The sequence below is a fragment of the Sarcophilus harrisii genome, chromosome 2 (assembly GCF_902635505.1).
Source record: "Sarcophilus harrisii chromosome 2, mSarHar1.11, whole genome shotgun sequence".
NCBI lineage: Eukaryota > Metazoa > Chordata > Mammalia > Dasyuromorphia > Dasyuridae > Sarcophilus > Sarcophilus harrisii.
Window position 1 is genome coordinate 142,978,268 of NC_045427.1, and position 18,294 is coordinate 142,996,561.

Below are 18,294 nucleotides of genomic sequence, written 5' to 3' on the forward strand. Positions count from 1 at the left end.
CTTATTGGAAGAAAAAAAAGCAATTTTACTTTTTAAAATGTTTTGTGTCTTATAAAGACAAGATTTTTCCACAAAGTACCCAAATTATGTAAATAAGAAGAATCAAATTAACAGAACTTGTGTTCTGCTCCCTAATAACTGATCAAAAAGTTTTGTTTTATGTACAAAGTCAATAAAAGTTAAAATAAACAGTTGTAGTTTTCTTATTTCTTGAAATTACTGTTATGATAATATAAAGTTTGCAAGAGAAAATTTCTTTATAACACTACCAAGTACTTCTCCAAAAGCCCTAATTTATGTCTCATTGTGATGTAGAAATGACCAATATGCTACCCTGCTAAATGAAGAAACCAACATATATGGACTTAACAAAATTCAAGATTGGCCACCAAGTAATAACCTTTTGCTAAGAACTCCTGAAACTTTCTACTAAGGCAGGGGTGGGGAACCATTGATCTGCTGGCCTTATAAAACAAGAAATCATTTGAATAACCAACCCCAGACAATCATGAACAGAAAGGTGGGTAGAACAATCTCTCAAGGGTTGAGTTCTATAAAATGAAGTCACATGGATGAAATCATGGATTTATTGAAGTATGAAAGAAATATTCAAGAGAAACATAATCGGGATACTTTTCATTAACACCATTCAAAACTTTAACTTTAACACATACATAAGTGTACAGTTCTTCTGCCTTTAGTTATATAGTTCCTTTATTGTGGATTTTTTTTTTTTTTTAATAATATAGACTGTTCGGTCCAAACACCTTCCTAACAAACACTTTAAGATTTTAAGTACGTTTGTCAAATATGGGCAGGGGCATGCTGTTAACAGGAATGGCAAATAAGTCTTCTTATAACTGACCAGAGTCCCAGTTAAAGCAGAGTTTAAGTTCTATCACCTCAGGGTCCAAATGAGTATATCAAGCTATAACCCTGAGGGGACCTGAGGTATGGTATATAGGTGAAACTATTTTGTTAATGATTGCACAAATACTTATTGAGTACCTATTCTATGCAATACACTGTTTTAAGCATTCAAGGAGATGTTAAAGTAAATTAAAGTATGCTCACTGTCCTCAAAGAACTCACAAATCTAGAATTTGAAATAATATAAATTAAAATATCAAAAAAGCAAATGGGGGGGGGGGGGAAATCACTTCTGGATGAGGGATGAAGGATGTTGAGAATCAGAGGTTGTGATAACCAGGTTGTGAACTGAAGGACTAAGAGAATGGTATTATCTTCAATAGTAATATGGAAGTCAGGAAGAGTAGGGATAAATAGATATTGAGCTCTGTTTTGGACTTATTGAATTTAACGTTTATTGTACATCCCATTCAACATATCTAAAAGATAATTGGAGATGTGAAACTGAAGATCAGAAGAAAATCTAGGGCAAGGTAGGCTGCTTTGAGAATCATCAGTTAAGAGAGAATAACTAAATCCATGGGAACTGATGAGGACGAGGGGAGCTAGGAAACTTTCTCTTTCTCCTCTCTCTGACTTTGGGGGTGAGCCATAAGGTAAAGCACTTGAGAAGCTCCTTGAAGGAGAGATTCTCCTTGAACCCTGCCTCTGCAAAAGACACACCCCAGGAAAAGTAGTTTCATTCTGTTATCTAGGTGGGACTAGTTGAGTACAGGACCACTCCTACTTAACCTGAGCTGGGAATTCCAACCCCACTGAACTGGAAATTAACGCAGAGACACTCATTCAATTCCAAGATTTTCTATTCTGATTCCAGCTCAAACTGGTCCTAGCCCACATCAAGAACAATCCCCAGCTTCCAGCCAAGGCTTCAATTATAAAATGAGCCAACTTGGGGCTCAGTCCTTGCAGAGAACCTAACATGCCATGCCATGCTATGCCAAGGAACCTCTCTCTCCCCTTGGCATAGCAGCAACCTTCTTCCCACTCTCTATCTCCTTCTCATCTACTTTCCGAACAAGACTTTATACCTGTTAGGATTTCCTTGCTACAAACTTTACTTATCTGTCAGGACCTTGCCACCAAGGAATTCAGTTTTTCTATTCATGCATAGCAAGGCTGACTACCCAATGCCAATAATAAACTTCTTTTTAATCAGTGTAGCTTTTCAGGTTTATAAATTTCTTTATGAAGGATCTCTGTGCCGCCAGAAGGGGGCTCCCACAACTCCCTGCCCTGCGCTGAATCCTAGGGCAAAGTAGGGGAGCCAAACCTTTTCATTTGGTTCACTGAACCCTGAATCTGCCACTAACCTCTTAAATGAGATTATCAAATGAAGTAGTATAGAAGGAAAAGAGAAGAAGGTCCAGACAGAATCCTGAAGAAAACCTATAATTAGAAGGTATGAGGAAACAGCAAAGGAGACAGAGAAAAAAATGATCTGAAAAACAGGAAGACAACCAGGAGAGTATGGTGTTCCCAAAACTTGAGAGTATCAATTAGAAGGACCAACAGTGTCCAAAGTTGCATAAGGTCTAGTAGACTAAGGACTGAGAAAAGTCCTTAGCAACTAAAAGAACACTGGAAATTATGGAGAGAGAAATTCTGATGGAATGATAAGGTTAGAAACTAGATTATAAAGCATTAAGAAAAGAGTGCGAGGAGAGAAAATGGAAGCACCTATTGTGCCTAATTCTGCAGAAAAATTTACAAATAAAAATTTCAATCTTGGAAGAATCAATAATTTTTTTTTAATATTGGAAGATTTTTTAGTACCTCATCATCTGGAAATGATAAATCCAATAAAAAAATAAGAAAAATTACATAGCTAAGCAGAATATTTATTTTGAAAAAGAAAAGAAATAATCTTATAGAACTATGAGGGAAAACAAGAAGTTCAAAGGATATGTTGTTTTTTTTTTTTTAATGGCACTTAATCATATGCTAAGTGACAGCCCATGCAAATACAGAAAAACTATGCAATATGATGCAAATTGTGTCCTCTTTAACCTTTGAGGGGGCCTTGAAACTGTGTCCCCTTTAATCTGAAAAAAGGGTCATCTGGGGTCTCAAGCTCTCCCCTAGAAGGGGCATACCCTTCTGTTCTTAAGGGAAACTTCCAAGGTAAGTGATAAGTAACTCTGAGTCTTCACAGATGTCCTAAACAGGATTATACCCACTGGTGAAGATACCTTCTTCTCCTCAGTGTAACCCATCTTTGCTTATTCCCCACTAAAAAGGCTGACGTCGCAGCAGGCTATCTTCTTAGGGGAAATAAAATTCCTTTTGCCACACAGATTTCCTTGACTGGAAGAATCTGGATGAGGTAAAGCTTTTCTTGTTGGCTATTCTACAGCAAGGATGATTCAAATTCCCAGGAAAATTCGGATTGTTGGAGCTCTAAGCTTGAGCAGAATTTTATCAGGGACTCCTGAAAGGGAATTCCTGCGTTCTCTGACAAAAGCCCCCTTTAATCAGGGAGTCTTTTGTCATCTCTCCATCTCTGGGGACCCCTAGAGATGGTCAAGGAGCTATGGAATCAGGGAAACAAAGGCTTACGGCAAAATGGGACACAACACCTCTGTTTCTAAGGATCCTTCTTTAGGCAGAGACAAATTCGGCTTAAAAGATCACAAAACTAAAAAGCTTAAATTATATTAAATCATACCTGACCTAAGCTTTTAAGTTTTTTTTTTTTACTGATATTTGGCCCTGCCAGCATTAGCCTTTCAGCTGGGGAACACCATGGGCAGTGGGCATGTTCAGGATTGTTGGATGTGTCATCAATAATACCAATGATGCATTTTTTGAAAAAGCCCCATTCCCAAACATCACCATCTCTACTCTGGATGATATCCCACTTTTAATCTGCTCTGAGATTTGCTTCCTCTGAACTCCAAGCTACGAAATTCTAACTACTCCTTCAGCCTAAAGATCATGGAAACATTCTACATCTCCTGGCCTGAACTGCTGCAATCTCTAGATCTCACACTTCCCCTCCTGGCTTAGACCCCCAGTAAATGTAGAGACAACTCTAGGACCTTTGTCAGCTTGAAGCAGCTACTGAAGATGAGACCTTTGCTTCATTACCCCAAATGAATGATTCCAGACTGCTTGAGGGGAGAAATGATGTAAATTGTGTTCCCTTTAATCTTTGAGGGGACCTGAAACTCTGTCCCCTTTAATTTGTGAAAAAAGGGTGATTCGGGGTCTCAAACTCTTTCCCTGTGAGAGGCACACCCTTGTGTCCTTAAGGGAAACTCCAGAAATAAGTAATTTCTTTTCAACTAAAAATCTAGGCTTGAGGCATAATCAACACTGAGTCGCTCAAACTCCCAGTTAAGTAATCTCATTCAATTTTGAATGGAATTGAAGCCCCAAGTCTCAAGTTGCAAATAAAAGACAACTTTGAACTCTGAATCTTCACAAATGTCCCAAACAGGATTATACCCAATGGCATATCTTTTTCTCAGTGTAACCTACCTTATTCCCTGCCCACTAAGAAGGCTGATTCCCTAGCAAGCTGTCTTAGGGTAAATAAAATTCCTTTTGCCACAGATTTCGGGTTTGAGAATTCTTTTGCATAGGATCTGCGGCTTCCACCAAAGGGGAAATCTACCACCCCAATTCTCATACTTCATCAAATACATGGTAATAAAATGACAAGTAAAATTATAATACGATGAATAAAAGATACAGGAAAAAATGAAAACTAAAAAATTTAAATTAAATAGAGTTGGTGAAAAAGGACAATAAAAAATTAATAGCAGATCCAATACAATCAAAATCTGTCAAAGCAATACTGAGAAACAAATTCATTAAGAATGAATAGTTGTATCATTGAGAAAACAAATGTTTTTACCTTAAGAATGCAGAAAAAATAAACAGAAAAGGGTAAGTATACAATAACAGAGCAAATGTCAATTCAACTGAAATGAAGTAACAGAAATAAGCAATTCATAAGCTAATTGGGGATTTAGAAGGAGGAAGAAAGGGAAACAAAGAGATGTGAGACGTGTTAATAAATATAATATAAAGTAGAATGTGAAACTATAGGTTCAAAAAAGTTAGAAATCACTTCTAGCTGAGGCAATTAGAGATTTTTAAATGGCAGAGCTATCATATTTATGGATAGTGAGCAAATCCAAGTTCTGTTTAAATAATGGCAAGTAAAGGGAGTCTAAGGTAAAGAGAAAGGGATAATAAAATGAGAAACTCAGAAGAGGAGTCACTCAGTCCATAAATATTCATCAAGTGAGCACTAAGTGCCAGGTACTGAGTTAAAGTCTGGAAATACAAAAAAGGCAAATTCAGTTCCTGGTCACAAGGGGTTCATTCTGGGGCAAAAGCACTAGCTCCAGCTGACCCTTCTTTCCTGGGTGAGCTCAGCTGAGTCCCTCAGCCTGGAGAGCCAAAGTCCCTTGGCATGTATAATGAAGGGGTTAGACCAAAGAGCCTGGAAGGATTCTTCTAGCTAGCTCTCCTATATCCTCAGAATCTATTCAACCTATTCACTGGACAAGTCAATGAACTTAATCTTTGTAGGCCACTTTTTCCCCAAAATGAAAAGATATTGGACCAGGAGATCTCTCAGATCCTTTCAAGTCTTGATAGCTTATGATTTTGTACCCTCTGCCCTCTGACCTCACTGTTGACTTAGGAACAAAGAAAAAGCTAAGAGCTATAGTGTGTAGTATGTATGCATGTAGTATACGATATGTAGTATACATTTTCCTTAATAGGCATACAATTCTTTGTTCAAATTCAACACATACTCCTTTACACTTTTTAGTAAAATATAAAATCTGTCCTATCTGTAATACAAATAATAATTCTAAGTGTCTATTTTTAAAATGTATTTGTTATTTAAAAAACATAACTGCATGAAATCCTTTTATTATTAAACCAGCAATTAATTCAATAAAAACTAATGTGATACTCACAGATTTCCCTTTTGGTAAGTTCCCTTCACAGGCTTGCTTGGATAGATCCTGACGCCCAATCAAGAGGCAGACAGCTTCTGGCCAATCTGAAGCAGGCTGTTCTCGGCAGTGATAAATAGCATCTCTGATAGGAAGAGCAACTCCAAAAGGAAGAGACTCCAAATCTCTCAAGGTAAAGCCTTACAGAGATGAAAAAAGAAAAAAATCTTTTCAGTAAAACATAAAACCTAACTCTTATTACTCAGGTTAGCTTCTTGTCTACAATCAAGATCTCTCAAAATGTGCTCCAGAAGATCTCTCACAAATAAGATAAAATAACAGTGCTTCTTTACATAGAGCTCAAATGGTCATTTTATCCCTATACTGGACATCCTATATGATGATTATTCTTTTTTTTGAAAGAGTGGGAGAAAGAGTAGGGAATGGACACATAATATGAAGATGGGGAAAGGAGTAAGAGAACTATAACTACTGAGGTGAGTTTCAGGGGAATTTCTCCACATGCAAATTAATTTTTTGAAAAAAGGCAAAACTATGGGAGGAGGGTTGTTACTTACTTTTCTCTCATTTTAAAAAACAGAATCTTTAGAATCTTCTAAAATGTGTTGAATTTACTTAATAAAAATTGTGCAGAACCATCACTTACACTGTTCTGAGAGTAATTAAAGCTTTTGCCTACCTAAAAAACTTTCCAACTAGAAAAGTGGAGCTATGTCCTAGAAATCACAAGATTCAGTACTCATCACTTTCCTTTTCCCTTTCTAGATCACACTCCTCGCTACCTCCAACTTGGTGAATGCTAATTTTATAACTTACAACAGCAGCATCCAAGAAGGAGGAGGATCAGGAATAATTTTTTTTTTTTTATTTAATAGCCTTTTATTTACAGGTTATATGTATGGGTAACTTTACAGTATTAACAATTGCCAAACCTCTTGTTCCAATTTTTCACCTCTTACCCCCCCCCTCCACCCCTCCCCTAGATGGCAGGATGACTAGTAGATGTTAAATACATTAAAATATAAATTAGATACACAATAAGTATACATGACCAAAACATTTTGCTGTACAAAAAGAATCAGACTTTGAAATGTTGTACAATTAGCTTGTGAAGAAAATAAAAAATGCAGGTGGGCATAAATATAGGGATTGGGAGTTCAATGTAATGGTTTTTAGTCATCTCCCAGAGTTCTTTCTCTGGGCGTAGCTGGTTCAGTTCATTACTGCTCCATTGGAAATGATTTGGTTGATCTCATTGCTGAAGATGGCCAGGTCCATCAGAACTGGTCATCATATAATATTGTTGTTGAAGTATATAATGGTCCTGCTCATTTCACTCAGCATCAGTTCGTGTAAGTCTCTTCAGGCCTTTCTGAAATCATCCTGTTGGTCATTTCTTACAGAACAGTAATAAGGAATAATTTTTCAAACTTTACTAGATATATTCTGTTCTTTGGAGTCAATGATTTCAAACATAAATACAGAATAATTCATGGTCTACATTCTAAGGACAGTCTTTACCATTACCACTGTAATACTGAAAAAATTAACAGGTATAATAATAGGAAGGTTCCTCGACTACAGAATGGCCTTCAACGCTGTTATGCCTCCTAGAGATTAGCGATGACTAAAACAGCAGTGTCCTTTTGCAAAGTAAGTAGATCTTTATGTTATACTTTATATTCTATAATTATCTCAATTTGATGGAACATTTCCCTTTTACATGTTCCTCTTTTCTAGCAAAGAAAAGCAGGTACTTTTCTAGCAAAGAAAAGCAAGTACTAATTAAAGTAGATACTAGAGTGGAAAAGTACAGTTTTCTACTTGTTAATTTTAAGTTTAATAAAGAAGTAACAAAAAATTGCCTTACCTACATTAGTCATCCAGAGTACTAATTTTTCAGCGAGGCTATTAACAGGTGTACTATGTCTGAAACTAAATCTACCAAAAAAACAAAACAAAACACAAAATTATTAAATATATCAATTAAAAAGTAAGAACAAAAACAACTCAGTTCAAAATTACCTATTGTCATTTTGGTCCACTTGACTCTTTTTTGGTGCTAAAAAAGAAACAGAACAAAATTATGGCATTTTAAGAAAAATATTCTACTCAATTCCTATGCAATTCATTTGAGTCTAAATGTTTTTGCCAGACTAAAAATAGTTGGTAGTACTATCGGCCACTAGATGAATGAATAGATAGAGAGGTATAATGGGTTGCAAGGGAGAATCCTGGTAATCCACTTCTAATGAATTACTAAAAATTGGTTTTTCATGGTGTTTAAGTGAGAAGGTAAAATGGATTAAAATAAAAGAAAGTATCTTAACAGTACATGAAAATAACTGAGACATAATGAAAGGATCAAACACAAAACTATTATTTGTTTAAATGATTTTCATTTTACTGCAACCTGAAGTTGCAATATCCCTGCAACTGTATCCCTGAATGCAAAAAATTGCCTGAACCCAACCAAGTTGGTTTCCCTCTTGCCTTCTTCAAACTGCTTCCTAGGGTAGGAATGTTTTCCCTTTCCTCTTCAAAAATTGAATTCCTACTGAGCTTTTAAAAAAAAATCACCTTCTTCAGAAGACTTTTTTAAATGTTCCTTTTAAGAGCAGCACTTCTAGCATATCTCATGCAGTATTATATTTCATACCTCTCTAAACAGTGACAGTATATTATTAGTATCTATCTGTCCTCGTCCCTTGATCCTCCTACAATGTAAGTTCCACAAAGGCAGGAAGTGAATCTCATCTAAATTTTTCTGCTTGGCTTCAGTGTTCTTTAAATAATAAATGATTAATAAAAGTCAGTTGTATTAAATCCAAATCCCTGAACAAATTGCTTGTTAGAAAATATTTGCCAAAGAATGAAATAATAAAAACATGGTAACCAAGCCAAAAAACCATTAATGAACACAAAACCTAATCTCCTTGAGGATAATTCATAATTTCTGATGGTAATGATATGGTTCTAAATTGGCATCATAAGCAAAAAAAGCCACATGATTTCCTCATTTTTTGTCAACATATTGTTCACAAAGTATGTACAAAAGTTACCCATGTGTGTGGGGTGATTGGGAAGGGAAAACCCTTTAATTTCCTTCCTTGGATCTAAGTAATTTCACTAAGTTTCACACAGTGTCAGACTGTTCTCAATGACATTTAACAAATTCAGTAGCACATAACCTTACTGCCATCCTTTGTTTACTATTATTTGGTGAAAATTTTATGTATTTATTGTATATTGAGAAAACATCAATTTTCATCCTCCTTTTTTTGGTAACTCTTTTAACTTCCTTTAGATTATGGACCCTTTGTTGATAAGGTATTATTTCTTGGTAAGATACTTTCCAAATCTATTATGCTCTCTTTTACAGTTCCAAAAGTATAATTAAGATTTTGTAAAAGTGTAAGTTAAATATCTATAAAGTATAATTTAAGCATTTTGTAGTTCTTAATTGCTTGAAATTACTTACTTGATTTCAAGATGTCAAACAGTCTCTGAAAAATTAAGCCATGGCTTTCTCCTTCATAGCTTTTCTTCATTATATTTTGCCTAGAAACTTTTAACATATTGCTAATGCTAAGTACACCTATATCTCATTCTGATCTGTGGTTCAAGTTCTAAAGCCAGCACTGCACCCATTACTCCAGACTACCTGTAAAATTTTTCTTAGCATCACTGTTTGAGTGGCATATTTTAAAAAAGAGAACAGTTTTACTCATGGATGGCAAATACTCTTAAGAGTTCTCATTCTATCTGAGTCTTACATATTGACAATTTGTGAAAAAAGTTTAAATGTGGAACCGAGTCGCAGGCTTTTGAATAATCAATACAAAAAATGTTACACTGCATTAAATGGTGGGAGGATTTCAAATAGTTTGTTCAATAATCATTCAACTGTTAGAATGTACTCTTTAGACACCTGAGATGTGGGGGGAACAATATTCTTGCTCCTCAGTCAATATATTATTTTCTAAGAGTGTGTGTGTGTGTGTGTATGTACACAATATTCTTGCTTCTCAGTCAATATATTATCTTCTGTGTGTGTGTGTATGTGTGTTTTATGAATGTTGTGTATAAAGTACATAAAGATATAATTTTAGAGGGTGTCCATATTCTCATTTTTCGGTAATAAGATATGTGAAATCTTCAGTTAAAAAAAAGATAGAATCAGATTATCATTTGAAAGGAAACTGATCAAGTGCTTTGCCCTTGATGCATGAATCACAGTGAAGCACTTACGCCCTATAATTGGTTCTAATTTGTCTGTCTGCCTTCCAGTTTTGCAGAAAAGTTAAGTTTCAGGTATCTCCCTTGAAATAATTCTTAACATTCTTTATATTAATAATGTACAAGCTTTTTGCTTCTTATTTGATTGAATTTTCATATTTCTTGTGTCTCCTCGAATTTCTCTGCTTCTCAATACTCTAGTAAAGTTTTTGATGGATATAAAATTTTCTTTTTTTCTTTTTTTGTACTGCTTTGACTTCTGGTTCTGATATACTTCTGTTATTTTTAGACTACTTTTCATATTTCTATTTTTTTGTTGAATTTGAAAGTAATGGCATTCAAGTTTTCTATTACATGCAGCAGCTAGATTTTATGATTGATCATTATTATTATTATTAATTCTATTTAGATGGATCATATATAACACTTTACAGTTTGAAAAGTAGAATATATTCATTATTTCATTTAATCTTTGTAACAAAAAAAGGACACAGTTCCTACACTCAAATAGCAACTATTTTACATATAACTATAACACAACTGAATAAGTAAGGGAAAGGAGAAAAATTTAAGAGGAGGAGCAAAAACTTTCAGCTTGGGATTAAAGAAATGGATTGGGAAAGATTTAACCAAGGAAACTGGCACCTGAATTAAGACTTGAAGGAAAAGCAAGGATTTTGATAGATAGAAGTGAAGAAGGAATTGCATGAAGAAATAAATACTTATGGACAGAGAAAGAAGACAGAATATGCCAAGTTGGCAAAACAGATATGTCTGGTATGGAGAGAGAGAGAGAGCATAAAAAGGGAAAGCCATGTGAAATAAAACTGAAAGGTAAGTTGGAGCCAGAAAGAAGGAAACCTGAACCATGATGCAGAGGAACTTGCATTTTATCCTAATGAAAACAAGAAGCCAAATAGTAAGCACATCATACTACCTGAGTTTACTTTGCATAAATATTGTGATGCTTCATTAGAAACAGCTCTCTCATCACCAAGTATATAGAGTGCAACACTCTGCAAGGGAGAAAATATTACACATAAATTTATTTGCATCATACAAAATCTATTACAGTAATATAGTATTCAAAAGGCACACAGAAGAGGAAAAACTCAGTTTATAGTTTTCATTTATAGTTCCCACACCCACATGTGTAATCATATATATATATATATATATATATATATATATATGTTTCCCTCCCCCCCAAAGGTTATATAAGCTATAACATTTACTAAGTTACACTTAAAGAATTCCATGGCATTTTTTCCTCTCAAAATAATGAGAAAAATAGTTATGACAGAGAATGAAAATTAAGTTAATGGTTTCATATAAGGGACTGGAAAAAATTCATAATTGGATCAAATGCTCTGGAGAGGCAAGTAAATTATCAGAAACTATTTAATTCCCAGTATCATGTTACTAAACTATACTTCCTTACAAATGTTTAGGTCACATTCAATAGCCTACAAAAAGGACTAACCTATATTAATCCTACTTTAGATCAGAATTTTATCAGTTTTTTTTTTCCCTCTCATGAGAAGTTTTTACTACATGGCATCGGAAAAATTTTAAGGATTTTGTTGTGTTTCTTTAATGTTCTGATTCCAGAATATTTATTACTGATTAAATTTAACATATCTAACACAGCATCTTCTTGAGGTTTTGAAACACTGACAGTTATCCTGCCATCTGGGGGAGGGGGTGGGGGGTAAGAGGTGAAAAATTGGAAGAAGAGGTTTGGCAATTGTTAATGCTGTAAAGTTACCCATACATATAACCTGTAAATAAAAGGCTATTAAATAAAAAAAAAAAAAGAAAAGAAAAAAGAAACATTGACAGTTATTTAAAAGTTAAAATTGATAGTACATACCAACACTATGAGTTTGCTTCGTTCACAGACTCCAGACAGGTAAGGATAAGGTGATGCTCCTTCACCCTTTAGGCAAGAACTCAGCCACTGATATATACTTGGAGGCTCAGGTGTAAAAAATGACGGGTGATGCATAAGTCCTATTTGGGCTTTAAAGTAGATGATATTTTAAAACACATTAAAGCATAGGAAGACCATTCCCCCTTCCACCCCATTCTAATATAAAAGATACATAGCTTAGCTGTATTGGTCAAAAGATGGTCCTCCATTTCCCCTAAAATTGGCTTATATGAAACCTCAGTGTGGCCCTTTGTATCTATCACAGGCATAGCTTAGACTTTCCTGATCTCCATAAGCAGAATCAAAATTGTTAACTATTTATTCTGTTCTTACTAAGATATCTCTGAAAAGTTTACCAATTCCATTTCTCTATCATGTAGGTCAGTGCCAAAAAAGATAAAAATTAATAAAAGGGGAAGAGGTTATTGGGAGTCATCCTCCCCCGAAAATTTGTACTTACATTTGAAGTTCTACTTTCAATTTGTAAATAGCTAACATCTAGTCTATTACTCAAAGGTGCAATGGTAACTACAGTGATAAATGGTATAAGGGCAACTAGGTGGTGCAGTGGGAAAAGTCCTGGGTCTGGCAACAGGAAAATCAGGAAGCCTGAGTTCAAATCTAGTCTCAGACACTTACTAGCTATCTATAAAATGATCTGGAGAAGAAAATAGCAAACCACTCCAGTATTTTTACCAAGAAAATCTCAAATGGGTCACAAAAAGTTGAATACAAATGAAAAGTGACTCAACAATAAATAATAACAACTGTCAAGCTAAGCATTATAGAATAGAAACATGGGCAGTATAAATAAAAGGAGTACTGCATCCCACAATATAGTAGGGGTTCCTAAGATAGGCAATTTTGATAACAAAGTAAAATGAAGATATATTAAATGATACTCAGTATTCAAAAATATTTAGACTAGCTAGAATTTTAGACAAAAACATGTTCACCAGTGCTTCACATTATATGCTAAAGAAAAAAACATAAATCAAATTAAAATCTCAAGTCAGAGAACTCTTTTAAGACCTCGCTAAACTTGTAACTGAAGAGAGAGAAGCAAAGCTGGTAGGGATGAGGTTCATTTATACTAAAACCTACACTATATATACACATATATGCTCTACTGCAAATTATATCACATTTCTAAAATCCATCAGTCCTTTTTTTCCCCTCAGAATCTCAAGTTAAAGTCCAACTACAATGTGGTCATGGCACCACTTTCAATGAGATTTTTCCATATTTATATATGCTTAAACTTAAGAACCACAGGGAACATTGTCAAAGGAGCAGAAATGATACAATTGATTATGTTAAATGACATTTAAAGAAAATTTAATTTTTGAATCAGTTTTGTAATTCTTAATATCAAATTAAGTAAAATGGCATATGATTCAGCAGCTGATAAACTTTAAAGCATAACTACATACATGTTAGTTATTATCAATTTAAGATGATATATCAAATACCACTGAAGTTGGAATTAGAAAGACCTAAAGTTTGAATTCTGCCTTTTGACACTAGTTAAGTGGTCCTGGGCAAATCACTCAATCTCTCTCTGCCTCAATTTTGTCATCAGTTAAAGACGATAATGGCAGCACTTATTTCTGAGGTAAACTGTAAGTACCAAATAAAATCACATGTAAACTATTCTGCCAACCTTAAAGTGCTATATAAATGCTAGCTGGATGACAAGGTAGAGTCAATGGATAGTCCTGGACTTGAAATCAGGAAGATCTGCCTCAAACATTTACTAGTTGTATGATCCTGAGTAATAAATCACTTAATTGCTCTCCGCCTCAATTCCTTTATCTGAGGGATAACAGCACTAATTTCTCAAGCTTGTTGCAAAGATAAAATGAGAAAACATTTGTGAAGAAATTTGAAAACATTAGGATACTATATAAATGCTAGCTGCTATTAACACTGTAATAAAATACACAGCAATATCAGTTCCACTGTTGGCCAAAAAGGAGCTAAAGTTAAGCTTCCCAAAGAATCTATGAAGGTTTTGGCTTCACGAGGTTCAAGTTTCAAGCGTACTAAAAGACTTACTTGGTGGGGAAGATTTGTCTCTTACATAGATAACAGACAATAGAGGGAAGAGATTCAAAATTATTATACTCTATTTAAGAGTAGCAAGATAGATGAAAAAATGTAGGAATTAGAACAAATAGAACAATTATTTTAGAAATAGCAGGCATCTAAATAAATTTAAATAATTTCTTCTTTTCGTTCATGTCTTAATTCATTAAGGATAATAATTATTAAGAAAAATGAAATCCAGGATTTTTGTCAATTATAGAAATGAATGCTCTGACAACACAAGTCTTGTAAATCAAAGATTGCTTAAATATAAGCAATTCAAAATGAAAAATATGGAAATATGTAGAGAATAATTGCATATGCTTAACATATATTGGATTACTTGCTATCTAGGGAAGGAAGAAGAGAAGACGGAGAAAAATTTGGAACACAAAGTTTTGCAAGGGTGAATGTTGACAACTATCTTTGTTTATTTTGAAAAATAAAAAGCTATTATTGAAAAAAACACATAAGCAACTTTGGTGTTTATCCATCATGAAGTCATTTCAGCTAAACGTACATAAGCAGTACAGATTGGAAGCACATTTACAACAGTATCAGCAGTTTCTAAATTTGAGCCACTAAAAATGCTGCCAAGTCTAAATCTTATGTAATTGTTACTCCAATATTACAGGAAAGCTTACTGAGAAAGATTCTAATAAATGACACATTACTGCCTAGAAAATCATTAATGCTACAGTAGCTTACCTTGATCAATTATGCATGACTGTCGGGAAGTTTTCACAAGTGTTGGATAATCTCTATAGTAATAATCTAAATATGGCTCCAACTGTAAATCCCTAAAACAATAAAGAATAAAAAAGGGAAAAGGAAAATCTGTTATTCTTAAAAACATAAGTCTTCTGAGTTATCATTTGAAGACACAACTAGCTTGCCATTGTTCAGTTGTTTAAAAATTTCACCCAACTCTTGATCGTCCCATTTGAAGTTTTCTTGACAAAGATACTGGAATAGTTTGCCATTTTCTGTTTCAGTTCATTTTACAGACAAGGAAACTGAGGTAAAAGAGTAAAGTGATTTGCCCAGGCTCCCCCAGCTAGTAAGTGTCTGAGGCCAGATTTGAACTCATGAAAATGAGTCTTCCTGACTCCAGGTCCAGCATCTCAACCACTGTGCCACCTAGCTTGCCAATAATTCTTGCCTGAATTTTGAAAGGAACATGAGAAGAAAAGCAGAGATTAATTAAGTTCTGTTAAGATAACCCACTGGTAAATAGCAAACACTCTTTTCCAGAAACCCAAAAGGCAATTCTACACGTGGACATTACTAGATGGTCAAAATCAAAATCAGAATGATTATATACTTTGCAAGCAAAGGTGAAGAATTCTACACAGTCAGTTAAAAAAAAGACCCAGAGCTAACTGTGGCTCAGATCATGAGCTTCAAATTGCAAATTTCAAATTTAAACTGAAGAAAGTAGGAAAAAACATCAGACCATGTAAGTTTAACCTAAATAACATAAACAGTGACAATTTTTATTAGTTTATACAATTTTAGTTGTTTATACAATTAGATTTAGTAAATATGAGTATCTGAAGAATTACGGAAAAAAGTTCACAATATTATAAAGGAAGCAAGTACAAAAAACACTTCAAAGAAAAAGAAGAGCAAGACTGCAAAATGGCTGGCTGATGAGGTTTTGCAAATAACTGAGGAAAAAAGAAAATTGAAAGGTAAAGGAGAAAGGGAAAAATATATTCAATTTAAAGGAGAATTATAGAGAAAAGCAAGGAGAGATAAAAAAATTTTCACAAGCAAGAAATGCAAAGAAATATAAGAAAACAGAATAAGACAAGAAATCTCTTCAAGAAAATTAGATATATTGAGAACATTTTGTGCAAGAATGGGCATGATAAAAGACAAAATTTTGGGAAATTGGCAGGAGTAGAAGAGATTAAGAGGTGGCAAGAATATAGAAGAACTAGACAAGAAAGATCTTGACAATACCAATAACCACAAGGTTATGATTTCTGATTTGGATTCAGACATCCTGGAGAATGAATTTAAGTAAGCCTTAGGCAGCACTGCTAACAATAAATTTAATCGAAGTGACAAAACTCTAGCCAAGTTTTTCAAAAAAAAAAATAATGCAGTTAAAATGCCAGCAAATTTGGAAAATTCAACAATGGCCACTACAAAAGATAAGCTTATGTCCTAATTCTAAAGAAGGGCAGTGTTAAAAGAATGTTCAAATTACTGAACAATTGCTCTTATTTCACATGCCCAGCAAAGTCATGCTTAAGATTCTGCAAGGTAAGCTTCAACTTATGTGAACTAAGAATTACCAAAAACACAGACTAATTTTCAAAGAAGCAGAGGAATTAGAGGCCAAATTGCCAACATTCATTGGATTATGGAGAAATCAACAGTTCAGAAAAACATTTACTTCTGCTTAACTGAAGACACTAAAGCCTTTGAGTATGTGAATTACAACAGAATGTGGCAAGTTCTCAGAGAAATTAGAGAGTACCAGATCTTCTTAGTCTGCTAAGAACTGTATTCAAACCAATAAGCAACAGTTAGAACCAAACAAGGAATCACATTTAAAACTGGAAAAAGGGTGCCACAAGGCTGTATATTGTCACCTTATTTAAGTTGTACATCATGTGATGCCAGGCTGGATGAACCAAAAGCCAGGATATACAAATGACACCACTCTGATGGTGGAAGGTGAAGAATGTAGAAGGTGAAGAATGTAGAAGGTGAAAGTCTTCTTGATGAAGGTGAAAGAGGAGAGTGTAAAAGCTGGCTTGAAGTTAAACACAAAAAACACATATGTTGAGTGTAGCTGAATGGATGCTTGCTCCTTGGAAGGAAAGCTTTAGCAAATCTGGGCAGCATACTAAAAAACAAAAACATTATTTTGCCAACAAAGGTCCAACTTATGCCTGTAAGAGATGGTCTATAATGAAATCAAGTGTAGCAGAATCAACACTTTTAAAGAGTTTTAAGAGTTCTTTGAACAGAAAGAAGATCAAATCAGTCAGTACTTCAAACTGATCACCGGAAGGTCAAATACTGAAGCTGAAATATTTTGGCCACATAATGACAAGAGTCACTGGAAAAGACCCTGAGGTTGGGAAAGATTGAAAGTGAAAGGAAATGGGACAGCAGAGGATGATATATATAGTGACATAAACTTAAAAAGGTCTGGTGAGCCATGGTCAATGGGGTCACAAAGAGTTAGATACAAATGAATAACTGAACAAATTGATTAATGCTCAAAACAACAGTATTTAATACCATTCACTCAAAGATGAATGCAGAGGCTTCAAGTCTCATATGGCTTTAATTAATTTAAATAAATGCTTTCCCTTTAATAGTACAATGTAGCCCATTACACTAGTCCCACAATTGCTCTGGTAGGTAGTCAGAATGTACTTTAAGAGCATAACAAACAAAGATAGGTTTAATTAAAGAACAGTCTAAATATTTCTTAAACCCAATTAATCTAAAAGCTGAAGATACTGTACAAATACTGTTAATTGGTAGAAAGTATACAAACTGGGGAAAATGTTTAGTTCTAATTTGCATAAGTTGCTATATAGTTTTCACAAAATTCTTAAGAGTCAGTATAAATTCACTTAAGGATCTTCAGGATATTTCTAACCTACAAACTGCACATACCTTGCCAACTGAACTAGAAGAACAACAAGTGAGCGAATTCCTTCTCCCATTAAACTATTCAATTTTAATTCTTCATAAACAAGATGAAGCACAAAAAAGATAGCAGGTATATGAGTGAAGAGAAGTGTAGAAGAATCCAAAGTAAGATTATGTAAAACATCCTCCTTCATCAGTGAAACTTCCAAAGGATTCAAATGCAAAGCTCTAGTCAAAAGATGAGACTCAACATTCTGGTGGTACTCTGAATTTAGTAAATATTCCCAGTCCTAATTAGAAGAACAGAAAGACAGATGAATTATTAATAAATCTAAAAATAATTTTATCCCTAGTAGTTACTTTTCATTTATGAAAAACTAAACACTTTAACATCAAAAAAAATATGTATTTGTGATAATTCAAGTACTACTAGTTAGAGATTAAATCTTAAAGTACTAAAAAAAAAAAAAGCCAATGTCAAATATCAAACAAGGATAGCCAAACAGTTGCCATGATACCAAATTAAATATTATGACA

The 18,294-nt window shown here is 34.2% G+C and overlaps 1 protein-coding gene across 3 annotated transcripts in view; it reads right to left on the reverse strand.

The window, feature by feature from the left end:
- Positions 1–18,294, reverse strand: part of ANAPC1 (anaphase promoting complex subunit 1) — a 133,038-nt gene that overhangs the window by 66,912 nt on the left and 47,832 nt on the right. For all 3 annotated transcript variants that reach the window (XM_031950992.1, XM_031950991.1, XM_031950993.1), the window contains exons 19-25: positions 17,782–18,047; positions 14,842–14,933; positions 11,986–12,134; positions 11,050–11,128; positions 7,899–7,935; positions 7,744–7,814; positions 5,874–6,052 (exon numbers count right to left, since the gene is read on the reverse strand). In XM_031950992.1, coding sequence (XP_031806852.1) covers positions 5,874–6,052; positions 7,744–7,814; positions 7,899–7,935; positions 11,050–11,128; positions 11,986–12,134; positions 14,842–14,933; positions 17,782–18,047 — 873 coding nt within the window. The remainder of the gene's footprint in view (positions 1–5,873; positions 6,053–7,743; positions 7,815–7,898; positions 7,936–11,049; positions 11,129–11,985; positions 12,135–14,841; positions 14,934–17,781; positions 18,048–18,294) is intronic.